Source organism: Setaria viridis, chromosome 1 (genome assembly GCF_005286985.2).
Source record: "Setaria viridis chromosome 1, Setaria_viridis_v4.0, whole genome shotgun sequence".
In the NCBI taxonomy this organism is placed as follows: Eukaryota; Viridiplantae; Streptophyta; class Magnoliopsida; order Poales; family Poaceae; genus Setaria; species Setaria viridis.
In genome coordinates, this window is record NC_048263.2 from 26897863 (window position 1) to 26912078 (window position 14216).

General features: G+C 43.7%; 1 protein-coding gene across 2 annotated transcripts; it reads right to left on the reverse strand.

Moving 5' to 3' along the window:
• Positions 1–4341: 4341 nt before the first annotated feature.
• Positions 4342–8717, reverse strand: LOC117858990 (serine/threonine-protein kinase SAPK7). Of its 2 annotated transcripts, XM_034742156.2 has the most exons (9): positions 8320–8678; positions 8148–8222; positions 7909–8010; positions 7742–7795; positions 7546–7638; positions 7114–7206; positions 5229–5333; positions 5038–5136; positions 4342–4944 (listed from the first exon to the last, which is right to left on the reverse strand). In XM_034742156.2, the coding sequence occupies exons 1-9, from the start codon at positions 8437–8439 to the stop codon at positions 4591–4593; spliced, it is 1095 nt and encodes a 364-aa protein (XP_034598047.1). In that variant the 5' UTR covers positions 8440–8678; the 3' UTR covers positions 4342–4590. The 2 variants fall into 2 exon arrangements, with proteins under 2 accessions (XP_034598047.1, XP_034598057.1); XM_034742166.2 differs by lacking the exons at positions 4342–4944; positions 5038–5136; positions 5229–5333 and adding an exon at positions 6433–6791 and having other exon boundaries at positions 8320–8717.
• Between the last annotated feature and the right edge of the window lie 5499 nt (positions 8718–14216).

Consider the following 14216-nt stretch of genomic DNA (forward strand, 5'->3'; position numbering starts at 1 on the left):
GGAAATCATGAACCACAACTACCTAAGGTGACCGGCCACCGCCCAGGTGGTTGGACGAGCCGACCCATGGGGGACAGCCTTCAGCTTCCTGAGGTCCCGGAGAAGATCGTCTGTGGCCTCACCGCTCCCTGCCACGGGGTCCACTCGGAATCTTTCGCACACCACCGCTTGACCTGCTGATGCTTGCATCCGCTGCACCCGCCATCGCGGCACCCGCCGCCGGCCACCTGTTGACCTGCCGATTCCTGTGTTGGGCAAGTGATGGTGGTTGAGAAAAAAAGCACCGGAGGTCACGGTAACCCCCTCGAGCGCATTGCCTCAGCCTGCACCACATGGAACGATCGATTTTTGTATTCCATGCAATGCGGTTTGCTCCACCGTTTTTCATCTCATGGGCCTGGTCCAAAACTCCAACCAGGCTACCGAACATGGCTACTTGCAGCACATCAATCTGGCTAGAGGTCCATACAAGCTACCAAACAGACCCTATGTATTTTACTTCTCTGCTGCCGTGTGTTCATCGTGGGTCATCGTGGGTCAACAGCATAAGGAAAGGATAAGGTGGAGGTAAAGGCTATGTGTACACATAGTTCTACACGAGATGTTGCTGCTGCAGTCTTTTTCCCTTTTCCGATCAATGATCGGTTTGCGTCGCCCACCACCCGTCGACTCCGCACGCTTCTTCTTCAACATCGACACCGGTCGTTCTTCTCCGACAATCGTGTAGCTCGGGCTAGCGTGCGGTGCACTTTGGGGCACCTCCCGTAGCGCTGCCAAGCCCCTCCACCACACAGTCTCCACACCGATCGTCCCCGACATCACCTCGACAATGTCCACGTCATCTTCCTCGATAGCGTCTGCACATCGTCCACAACTACGTCATTGTGTGCATCCCACACATGGTCTTCGTCAAGCAGTTCAAGTTCTTTGCCATCTTCTTTGAGCTCCGCCACCGCGTCATCCAGATCATCAGGCCTTGCCCTAGATGATCTAGGTCTACCTCCTCGCTTTGTCCAGCACCACCTTGTCACCAGCGTCGTCATCTCATCTCGACCTCGTTCGTATACTCCCGCAACCGTGGGCTGCGTCGACACCTTCTAACCCATGCCACTCTGCGCCCACAACCATCTTGGAGGCCTTCTCTGCTGGTCCCTTAGACGTTGACACATGGTCGGTGCCCTCTACCTTACATGTCCAGTATTGGCAACACTGGTGCGTGCCATCATCCTGACGTGTTTCCGAGCCTGGCAAACTCGGATATGCCTCGTCTACATCGGCTTGACTGCATCGACTTCGGCATCAACCTCTCCCTCTACAATTGCCTCGACGCATCACCGTCTTTGTCTTTGGTGTTTTCCCTGTTGCGCCACCATCCTCACGGCTCTTCCTCGTGCGCCCGCGGCTTCATGTGCGGCTCCCTTGTCTTCGGCAACCTTGACAACTACGTCGACCATGGCTACCCTACACACGGCATCCTCGACCACGGCTATTCACCCTCGTCTCGGCTATTACCTCGACATCGACACAAAGAGCTATCATCCGCATAAATTACTCGCTGGTTTTCTCTCCAGTCACAGCATCCGCACTGTGTCGACGTTATAACTGCGGGGAAAAGTCGGTCCGTCAGCTTCTTCTCCAGTCTCACCGTCTGTGGTGCTCCCGCTATGACTGCGGGGGATGTTAGAGTATTTGATAGTTGTAGATATACGTATCGTAGAACCCCCAAGTCTTGCACTCAATATATACCAGTCGAGGCATCAATGCAATACAACCAATCCATTATACCAATTCTATTCCTCCTACACAACGGTATTGCTTCCTAACCTGTTCTTCTTAGCATGCATATAATCCCTTCTTAGCATGCATATAATCCCATTCATATTGCTGTCATCTGCATGTCTTGATTTAGTTGATTACGCTATTGATGCTGTCGTCAGCTGCTTGCTGTGTGAAGTCTGCTCGGGTACTGCTTGGTGCTTGCCTATGCAAGTTGCCATGGGCAACAGGCATCTTGAATTCTTGGTAGGAAGCTCGTTAATTGGCTTGCTAGATGTCCCCTAAGATAGATGCCATAATTTAGTTTCGCTTTCATGAGTCCGCCGGATGCTGCTCTTGTTTAACTCATGCATGCATGGACTAACATCATGTTTGTTTGAGATTATAATCCACCTAGATTATATAAACTAAATTATTGGTCATGTGTACTACGGTAAAAGACTACATTTAGCTTATTTCAGATTATCTGTGGTCCCATGATGGCCTTTTACCCTACTACCCTTAGACCATAATCCAGCTTATATAATCTAGAAGAGAAACAAACAGTTCCTAATAGAAAAAAGCTAACCCAGAGTTAGTCTACTGATATGAATGGGGTCTTCTACATATGGATACATCTTTCATGACCTCTTATGTTATGCATATATTATTAAACGAGCATCAGTTATGTTATGTTATGTTATTTTATATGACCTCCCTTTTCAGTATAGCAACTCTTGACTGAATATTGCAGCTGTATGACTTCTCTGAAGCCGCGCCTTATGATGAGCAGCACCAGTCACCTCAAGTGGTCGGTAGCCATCAGGGCAGCACCAAGGATGCGGCTCCTGCTGAAGGATACGTACCCACTATCACCCATCAGCGACAACTTCTTTGATGATTTGTCTTTGTGGAGATGATCCAGACACATGAAGCAACACATGAGCAACACATTCTTCATGCAGTGACTTCACCTATCTCTTCGTACAGGTGAGGTTGTGAAGGAAGTGCGTGCGTTAACGCCGCTGTTGGCAGAGCAGACAAGAGCTGAGTCTTAGTAGTCAGTTCTACACCTGATTTCTCTCTTGCTTTGTGACGAGTTCCATGCGCATATTTAAGTGTAATGGTCGGATGTTTTCAGTCAGTTGATGGAGTTAGCAGTTTCAGAACTTGCAGGATAGCTGGATAGGGGTGTTGCCCGTATTGGTCGTCTGATAATGGAATTGTTAGGGATGGATATGGATGTCTGGAAATCCGAATTATCCGAATTCATATTCGCTAAAAATGTCAATATGGATATTCATATTCGTATTCGTTTTTAACGTGGATGTCAAATGGATGTATCTGGATTTGATTTTCAGTGCTTTAGTCTATCCGGTTCTAGATTCGTATTTGACAAAAATGTGAAATATCCGACATTATCCGTATCCATAAAGAATAATGTACCCAATGAAGCCATCTAAAACTTATTTATATTACTAAATACTAATTACAAATGATGTTAATTTTAATATTGCTAATAAAATAATTATTTACACCATTTAAACTATTAAAAAAATTATCTATATGACAAATGACTAATTATGTTAACCTAATATTACTTGTGATATATAATGATAAAGTTTAATTAATTTTAATATGACTAATCATATTAATTTTAAGTACATTATATTATTTATTAAATGAATAAATCATATTTAAATGTATTATTGAACTTATTTTTATTATTAAATGATATATATTTATGGAAATACTTATTTTATATTTATTTTCAATATATTTAATTATTTATTAATAAATATGTTATTTTCAGTAAGATACCTATTATGTACTATGCTCATAATTTACTCCCTACTTGTAGCATGAATTTTGATCGATTATAAAATCATCGATAAAGCAAAATTGATACTTGTTATGACGCTATGTTATAAGTCGAGCAAGTATCCGAATGCGAATCCGAATTCGAACAATTCATTTTGTATTTGTATTCGATAATATTCGTATTCATATTCAAATTTGAATTAAAATGTGGTAAATAATGCTATCCGAATTCGATTCCATGTGTATCTGATCCAAATCCATCCCTATGAATTGTTGCCTGACATGGAAATTCCCAGTCCAAACAGGAATCCACATGGATAAAAGAAAAAAAACTTGGACTTATGCTGAGTAATTTGATTTTCATCCTTTATAAAATCCACAGCCGGTTAACTCATCCCACATCTCTCAAAAACATGTGAATCATGCCCGAAGGCTCGTGTTAGGGTCAGGGATAGTCAGGGTGATGTGGCAATCACATCATCATTGTTGTCACATCATCTATGCATCCGCAGAAGGGAAGGTGATTAACGAAATACTACCAGTTTAGGAGCCAAATGAATGCTCCTTTCATAAAAGACAATCGTAAATCTAAAGAGCACGCAAGCCAAAGATAAGTTTTGCTTCCGATGGCAAATGAACATCAGACACAGATGACGGCAGTTCAATAGGCCCTGAAAGGCATATGGGATTTCAGTCAGGTGCTGGATTTTCAGTTGTCTCTAGTGTTGCCGTATACTTGCTCCAGTGTAGTGAAATCGCGACAAGTTCTACAATGCAGAAGTTTATTCCATAGAAATTATATTTCACCTTCTAGCTTAATCACTCAACAGTTCGTTGCAATTACATAGGCATTGAGGAAGCCAGTTTGATAATTTACAGAATTATAACACAATACCGGGAAAAAAGGGGAGGATCGAGACAGAAGGAAACTACAGGTAACACCGAGGGTGCAGCATCTCAACACCACAAACTACAACAAATACATCAGCTGAGAACTTGGCATTGCTAGAAGCTTCATTTTATCAGATGTCGGAAATCCCCGCTGGCGTGTACTTGCTTCACCTGCTTGTCGTACTCATCCTCGCCGTCATATTCTTCCTCCTCCCCATCCTGGTCTTCATCATCAGGCTTCTTGCCATCTTCTTGCTCGTCTTCCTCTGCCCAACCAAAACCAGCCACCGGAGTAGACGATTGGGGTGGTGTGCGGGCCTCCTCAACAATCTTCATGATATCTTCGACAGTTTGATCAGAGAAGGTGGGGGCACTGTTGTCCTTCTTGTAGTACTTTGCTTGCACAGCTTCTGTAAGCTCTCTGGGCAAGTTCTTCAGGAACCAGGGGTGATTCCTAATCTCCCTAATCGTAATTCTCTGGAAACAAAAAATTGATGAAATGGCATTAACCTAGTGGTAAACCCATAGTAAAATGGCTCGCGCTTTGCAGGGTTCACTGCCCAACAGTACCTTCGCAGGATTCGCAACGAAGATCCTAGAGAGGAGCTGTCTGCAATCTTGGGATATGTGGACATACTCTGGTATTTGGTATTGAATTGACACTATTCTCTGAAAAAAGATGTGGACCCATAAAATATTTATCATTACAAGGTGCAAGAGTCTGCTATTTAGGTCTGGTGAACAAATGAGTGAACTATTACCCCAATCGTCTTTCTGAAATTCTTGGGATCATCGGGGTCCTCAAAAGGGTATGCACCGACCAGCATCACGTAAAGAGTCACTCCACAAGACCAAACGTCTGCCATCTGCAATACATGTTATGAAATGTAATTAACTCCATCACAGGAGGAAGAACTCAAGGGAAACAGCAATTTCAAGGAAGCAGATGCCCTTACAGTAGTCTACAAATCAATTCTGTCACTTCATAAGATCAGGCATGACAGATCATTTACAACGATTTCTTGCCAATGTAAGCATGGGCCATAGTAAGACACTCAGAAGATACAAATAGATTGGAAACTGAATAGTGAAGATAAAGTGAATTCCACTACTGGAGAATACTAGAATTCTGGAGTAGCCCAAAAGCAAATCACAGAAGTAGGCACCTTTGGAAAGTGGCGGGGCTATCAAATCTTCGACAAAGCTTCTAGAAACCAACAATACAAAAATACTGAGCAATGTCCATCGCTTAAACTAACCTCAGTGACATCCTATGGTTTCACTGTCAATACACCTGTGCTGTAACTGTTCTGACAGTCTTTTTGCTTGCATTAAGACTGGGGTGTGAGCAATATAACTCTAAAAACATCCTATTGTTTCTCTTTCACACGCAAAGGCAACAATTCTTTTGCATGCTGGAAAGGAAATTTTGCAAGCAGTTTGGTATGACATCCCAAAAGGTAAGAAACAAAGGGCATTAATCATTAGTTAAACAGTATCTACATTAGGCAGGATATATAATAGATGACAAAAAGAAAACAGAGGACAAAGGAAAACAGCTCTGAAGGACCACAGACAACCAATAGGATATTCAGTCCAACATGGTTACATGAAAAGATAAGGTCTGAGGGGCCCTGAACTAGAGCAGGAAAAATGACAGGAAAATGGTCATGAAAGGGACATAAAGTATGACGCATGGGAACAAAATATGACTAAACATGCCCATGGGACATCTACACAAGACGGAGATCACCATGAGCAAAGGATTTCATTTCCTTTTAATAATTTTCCTTTCATAGATCCTCTAGAGAGACGAAAACGATATTTTGGAGTTTTGCCTTGTTTTTTTAGATAAATGTTTTCTGGGTCAAGGATTCACCAGAATACAAAGTGCACAAAAACTCTTTTATTAATCCTCACTTTAAGCAGATCATTTAAATTAAGCATTGCAATAAGATCTGCATCAACAGAATTTCGTGCCTTTTCTCGATCAAATCAAACTGTTATCATAAGTCATTATTCCACCAATGCCACAAGGACAAGACTGCAACATGTAATCGAGTATGAATCTGATCACGATTAGAATCTATGCATGCAAGAAAAGCAGGGGTAACCCACTAGGGCAAAGTTTAAAAAAATGCCCCAGTGACACAGAACTAGGATTTCTTTAGGCAAGCTGTCCGCCTGTCCCCCATGCTTCTTTGACAAAATTGTCAACACAAATAATTGTACTTGGAAGTTGGAATTTGGAATCTCCCTACAGAGATAGGGATAACACGCCAATCCTGGCGTGTGGGGCCAGACCCACTCCCTGCCATATAGACCTAAGGACAAAATTCCAAAACCACTGATTAGGAAGGGTTCCAGGAGCCTGGTTCACAAGGCAGAAACTTATGCTGCACCGGGCCACATGCCAATGCAAGTGGTGCTCTCATACACTGGGTCTAGGTATGCAAAGGAACTGTGGGACTACTACAGTACAGTCAGCGTCAGAGCCAGAAGGTATCACAGATTCACAGAGCAGACTGGCACAACACACAAGCATAAGCGATGCAAACAAAAGGCTTAAGAAGCGAGTGCAATAGGTAGTTAGGTACCCTACTGCAGTGATATAATCAAAAGAGATGAACATATCAGAGCACTGACCTTGCCGTCATATTCCCGGCGAGACAGCACCTCCGGAGCAATGTACGCCGGAGTTCCGACCGTCGACTTGGGCTTTGAGTGCAGTAGTGAAGACTGTGACAAAGAAACATTGTCAAAGAAAGGTGGATTACACTGCTACAGTGAAGAACAGCTGTTTGTTTATGTGCTGCCTTCTTCCCTTGTTTCCAACATGTGGGTTGAGCGATTTTTCCACAAAGCTGGAAGAAGGGTTCAATTTCACTTATCTTTTTTAAGGCAATATAAAAGGCACGAGTTCAATAAGCAGTGTGAGTGTGAGAAAAGGCGGCACAGTTTCGTGTCAAAATTTTGGTCTTCCCAGCATGGCAGGTTAAGCAAGAAAGCGCTCGTTCTGTATCCCTTTCAAAAGAAATCGCATAGGAGAATAACAAAGGGGAAATAAAAAACAGGTACCTTGGAGTAGCCAAAGTCGCAGATCTTCAGGCGCGGCGCCGGGCTGCCATCCAGCAGCGTGTTCTCCAGCTTCAAGTCCCGGTGGCAAATTTGCTGGCGAATCCGAACAAAATTTGCAGTTGCACACCTCATCAGCATTAATTTTTTTTTGTCGCATAAAGAAAACGCTTTGCTTTTACTTGGTTGCTGTTCTCACCATGAAGTGGCAGTAGCTGACACCGCATATGAGCTGCTGGAAGAAATACCTCGCCTATAGAAAAAGGGAAAAAAAGGAGAAAAAGAAATTAGCACGTCAGGCCCAAATGGTTTTGCGGAAAAAGCAGGAGATTCCGAGCAGCCCAATTCGCGGAAACGAGTGATCACCTCATCCTCGCTGAACCTGCCGGCGCTGCAGATCCGGTCGAAGAGCTCGCCGCCGGCGGCGTACTCCATGACGATGGCCAGGTGCGTGGGCGTGAGCACGACCTGAGGGAAAAAAAAGAACACGCCCCCAAATGAATGATAACCCAACAAGAGGAGAAGAAGAAGACGAAGAGAAATTCTCCGCCGCCTAGAGCAGCCGGAGGCTGAACCCCGGGAAATTCCCCTCCGCTCCGGCTCACCTCCTTGAACCGGATGATGTTGGGGTGCCGCAGCGAGCGGTGGTTTATGATCTCCCTCGCCACATTCTCGTCAATCTGCAGGCACAGAAATTGACCCACTCAGACCGGAAATTCCGCGAGAACCCAAACACCCAAACCCGGATTTTTGGGGGCCGAATCCCGCGGCGCACACCTTGAGGCCCCTGGGGATGTACTTCATGGCGACGAGCTCCTTGGTCTCCTTGTTCCGCATGAGCCGCGCCACCCCGAAGTTGCCGGAGCCGATGTCCTTGAGCAGCTCGTACCTCTCCATCGAATCCCCGCCGCGCGAGGGCCCGAGGATCCGATCGGATTGCAGGCTGGCGCGTGGGGAATTCGCCCCCCTGGGGGGTTTTGGCGTTGGAGAGGAGGAGAGGGGGAGAGAGCGCGTGGTAGGGGGGAGGGGGAGGAGGAGGTGGGAGGGAGGGATTCGAAGCTTGACGAGGAGGCTTCTCCTTGGCGAGCGTTCGGTTACTAGAAGTAGCGGTTTTGCTTGCTTGTGTTGTGCTTTCTCTCCGCGCTCGGGTTTGCGCGTGATTAGCATACGTGATTTGCTTTAGAGGGGTGGGATTAGTTTAGTTTAGGGGGTGTTAGGAGTAGTTTATGCGGTGATTAGACGATGTGGCAGGCTGCGTGTGTGTGCATGCGGCAACGAGATAGGGAGGCACGATGGTGGTGCATTGATGCTCCCCAGATCTCGGTGTTTTCCGTTGTTCCTGCGACGGCCTCTGCTTTACCGGTTTTTGTGTTTCGGTCCTTGTTATCCAACTTGACTTTGGTGCAAGAGCATCGACGAGCGCACCAAACCCAACCGTAGGGTTCCCGGTTTAGGAAGCCCAACGTAAATGAAAAGGAAGGAATACCGCCTTGATAGCATCGGATCGGAAGGCAATTAAGTTGGTAGACAGAATGACAAATGGACTAAGTATAATAGGAGGAAAATTCCTCCAAAAAGAGTCCACTAATTCACTTTATATGGCATCTTTTTAGGATTGTCTCCTTTGATTTTTCCAATCTCAATACTTCTGTTTCAAATTGTAGTTTCTTAGAGTGGATAGGCGTAAAGCCCTGCCTCATTATGAAAAAACAAGGCAAGAAAGGTTAGCGCATTTAAGCGTTTTTACATACGCACATGGACTCCAAACATGATCAATATACAACGTCATGTCGAGCACCGCTCATCTAGCAACCATCAAAGCAGAGAATTACAGCAATAAGAACAAACTAGAGTACAGGTGGGCCCAACTGTCGCTTCCAGGAAGCCTTCTATCATCGCCACTTGCTCAACTGTCACATGCTTAGCCAGCCGGCGCCCATCTTGATCTTCTTCATGGAGCGCCGATCTCTAACGGGTCAAGAGGACCTCCAAATAGCTGCACCATTGGCCTATATCCTGCTCCTGGTGCCCTTTGAACATCGGCTTCCAAGCTATTGTGCACCTCCACAATCTTCTCAGCACCACCTTCATATCCATCCACATCTATTTACAAAAAACAATATCATTCCACGTTAGTCAGATGCACCAGCAAATTCCTTCAGATATGCTGTTAATTGCCTCAAATTTTTTACCGCAAGTTCATTTGCAAGCCATATCTAATAAATAAGACCAAGTATGAACATTAGTGAAAGATTTCAAATAATCCCATATCTTTGTAACCACCACACACTCAAAGAAGAGGTGTTGCATGCTTTCATTTTCATCACAGAACTGGCATTTGGCTGGTTTAATCATGTTTTTATTAATGAGGTTGTCCACTATCATCAGCTTGTTATGTGATAGTAGCCACATGAACACTTGAATCTTAAGAGGCACCTCAATTTTCCACACAGAGGAAATGTAAATGGTTTAACACCTCTAAAGTTTATGATTGCATATAACGAAAGGACCGAGGTGTCGCCTAGAGGGAGTGAATAGGCGACTTGACCAATTTACAAAACTTCAACCCCCTCAGCAGTACTGCCCAGGCCAAACCGATCAGACCGGTCCAGGCAGGGTGGCACACCAAGTGTTGCTCGAGTCCCTCCTTGACTTCTAGCACCAACCAAACTTGGAGAGTGCCTTCTGTAGATGATTTCCAACAGGGCAAGGAAGTCCCTGCATACAAGATAAACACACCTAAGTAGATCGAAGTGGAAGCAAAAGTAATTTGCTAGAAACCAACAAGTGAAGCAAACCAAATGAAGACACGAGAATTTTTTTATCCGAAGTTCAAATTCACCGCAATGAATCCTACGTTTCTGTTGAGGAGCGTATTGGAATACGAGTCTTTCTCAACTCCCTTCCAACAAGTCGGGTATCTTTCAACCACTTTCTCATCTCCACTAGATGATCTTTTCACTTGCGGAGGCAAGATCGCAACCCTCACAAACTTGTCGCTGCTCACCACACCTTGGGAGCTAGCCGGCAATGCCTAGCCATTTAGGAGGCACACCTCCAAGAGTAACAAATACTTCAAAGGTTTTCTCGACACGAACCACAAATGCTCAAGCTATGGATTACTCTTCTCAGCTCACTAATGCTCACACAAGATCTCTCTCTCAACCCAACTCAAAGATTTCTTAAGAATCACTCAAGTCTCACAAAGAGAGGTTGGGAAGAGCTATTCTGGTTACTAGATGATGCCAAATGCGTGTGTAACCAGCAACCCACCAAGGAAGGGACCAAGGAGTATAAATACCCTCGCACACTAGAAACAAGTTGTTGGACCTATTCAAATTGGTTAGACCGGTTGTCAGATCGGTCTGGTTTGAAAAACTAGTTGTTAGCTGTTAGAACCTCCAGACCGGTCAGAGTTACCCCAAAACTTCTAGAGACATTTCCTTGGTCCACCTAATGGCTGAACCGACCTTAGTCAGCTGAGTTAGGACAGTTATCATGCTCAGGGCTTTTCTCAAAGCTATTCTCACTTAGGTCAACTAAGAACACTTTTTGGTGTTGTCAATAAGATAATGTTGCATCCCTCTTGATGATACAGCATACCTATACTCAAGAATAAATATATAACACTATATCATCCGCTTGAGCTTGTAAGACTTCATTCATGCCATACTTTGATTAATGTTCCCTTGAGGGTTCTCAACATTGCTATCATCTTGAGTACATCCAACTTGAGTTAGTGACTTGGGATTTTCCATCAATCATGGATAGGTATACTTGAATCCTTAAGTCACTCCAATTTATCAACTACATTAGATTAGATGCATTGCATTGCTTCCCTCGGTAAGGCTTAGATACGATACTTCGAAACCTCCCAGATACTAGCCACTTCACCTTAGCAGAACACACATGGTCCAAGCCGTCACTTGACCAAAGCTTGCTTAGTCCCTCGCTCTAGTATCTCGCTTGATTTCTTCACCTATTCTTGCCACATTGAGTTTAGTTTTGCTTTTGACATCAACAATGAATTCCCATTTGAAATCCCCTTCAAATGCTTGTTCTTGATTGATAATAGAATATTCTCATGAATTGCAAGCTTCCAATAAAGAGATCAATATGTAACTTATAAGCCTATGTCTCTTTATCATATACCCAAAGTCTTGCAATATCCATTTGTGAATTTTACGTAATGATCCCTTCACTTGTCAAACAAGCTATCACACGGTTTGGAGATTTATAGATCAATCATGACAATATATCCCCAATTTCACTTCACTCTTGCTTATCATTGATCATTCATTTGCATTATGGGATCACATGCTAGCTTGCTATCTTCATTGTGAGCCATATAATACACATTTAACATATGAGACAATATTACATCATGATCATGAGAATAAAATCCTAGTCACAACCTTAGGTAAAAAGTTAGTCATTTAATCGTTTTGTCATTCAATTCACCAAAACCTACTTAGAGGCCTAGATGCACTTTCATATAACGATTTAGTGTTATAACCACCTTTGCTCTCATAGTGGCATACAAGGGAATCGCCATCTCATTGTAAACTACTCCTGAGACAATCTCTCAACTAACTCGTATCTAGTAGAAGCTGTTCAGAGAAATTTCTTCTTAACCTCTATCCCATCCCAAACCTCCAACAAGGGACTCCAATTTGATTGCAAATACAGAAATGTTCACAAAACTAGATTGCTAAAGGAGCAGTTCCAAGTATCCCAGCACCCACTTTCATCTATAACCATATTTCAAAGCCTTTGCTTCCCACATCACACCTTTACAGAAAGTGGAAGGTTAGAGTGCGACAGACAGAAAATTTATTTACATTTCTATTATATTTTCTGTTTGATAATGGCATGTCATACTTTTCCTTCATACAGGAGAAACCTCTTGATCCACGATAAGTTTAAATTTTTCAGGTCAGGGACTCCAGCCCTCCATGTTCTTTCGATATGCTAACCATCCGCCAGTTAGCCAAATGGATTGTTCTCTTCAATAAATTGCAATTTAGAAAGCAGTCAGTATATTTCAATAAATTTGTACAAGTACAGTATCTAGGATGCTTTCCTAGTTTTCTCATCGCGATTTGGTGTTTGCCTTGGGTCATTATTCGCCTACTGACTATTGGTACCCAAAGAGATAGACAAGTCACTAGTAACATATTCTTTATGAACTCAAAAGATTTTCTTTATAGCCACAAATGACAAATCTGGTAGCAGCGTGGGTTTGCTAGGCATATCATTCACGGAAAAACGTTTAGATTTTTTAGAAACAATATCCATATCTAGTAACTTCAAATTTCCTCTTATTGAAGTGGTACCTTTTTTACATACCTAGCCGATGCAATATTGTAACACTACAAGTTATCTTTGCTTTGCGGAAACAACAATGACAAGTTATCGCACATTCCTCAAGTGTTGTGTGTGCCCATGCACGAGTCTTCTTAAAAATTTTCATTCTCGCCTTGAATGAACTATTGATGTCACATGAAGAATGCCGTGTTTAGAAGCTACTATATCCCATTCATTGTACGGAAAATTCGTTTACCCCCTATTTAAAAATGGAAGTCTGTTTTAGTTTTATCTTAAATCGGACTATTAAGCTTCAATCAAGTTGATGAGTTTATTACATTAAATACACTTTAAAATATACCAGAAAACTAAAACATGCCAATCTTACAGTGTACACGGCAGTTGTGGGTGGGAAGGTCCGAAACTTTATTTTCGCTGCGCCCAAAAGGTGGAATAACACCATCGACGAGAGGAGTACGAGGACCGATGGAGACCGTGACGAACTGACGAGCAACAAGGCCACAACGGCGGAGACCACCGGAGGGCCGGAGCCCAATTTCCACGGCAAAGGAGGGACGGTCTCGTGAAAAACGGCGAGGATAAACCGGTGGCGGAATGTGGGGTCACGTGGCGCGGAACACGTGGGGAGGAGCGCGTCGCCGCGAGGGACGGAGAGGCGGCGTACGATGTTTGCCCTGCACCCGCCGCTCGGCAATCGCGGCAGCTCTGACTTTCTCCGGACCCGGCTGACGGCGACGGCTGCTCTCTCTCTCTCTCTCTCTCTGGATTTTGCTCTTGCGGAAAAGAATTTCCCATCTTCTTCTGTTCATTCCTCTTTTCTCCTTTTGCGAGAATCCCACCTTCTTCTGCGTATTTAACTTGCATATAAGAAAGAAGAAGTTTCAGAGACGCATTCGTTTATTTTTTTGGGCTTGGAAAATTCGGCTTTCTGACCGCATCTGGTTCAACACTTGTTGGTCAATGTTTATGATAGTGATTTGTGATTTAGTGGAACTTGCGGGAGTAGGGCAGTGAGAAGATATTTTTATGCCCTGTTCATGGTACGCTCGTCCGGTCAAAGATATTATTTTCAGGAATAAACGTAACCCTTCTCCACTGCAGGTTGGATTTGGTTGCTGTGGCATCGTTACTTTTGGTGCAGACGGTCAAGAAGTTCTTTACCTTGGTACATGAGTGGCGGTCTAGTCTATGGATCGACTGTCATTAAAGTGTTTTGGATTTTCTCTCTTCTTATTAGGCTGTGTGCATCCCGCTATGCATCAAGACATTGTCACGTAAGACCTTAAAATTTAATAAAAACTTTCTTTATCGAAAAAAACCACCGGGCAATCGAGCTCTCCCATGTG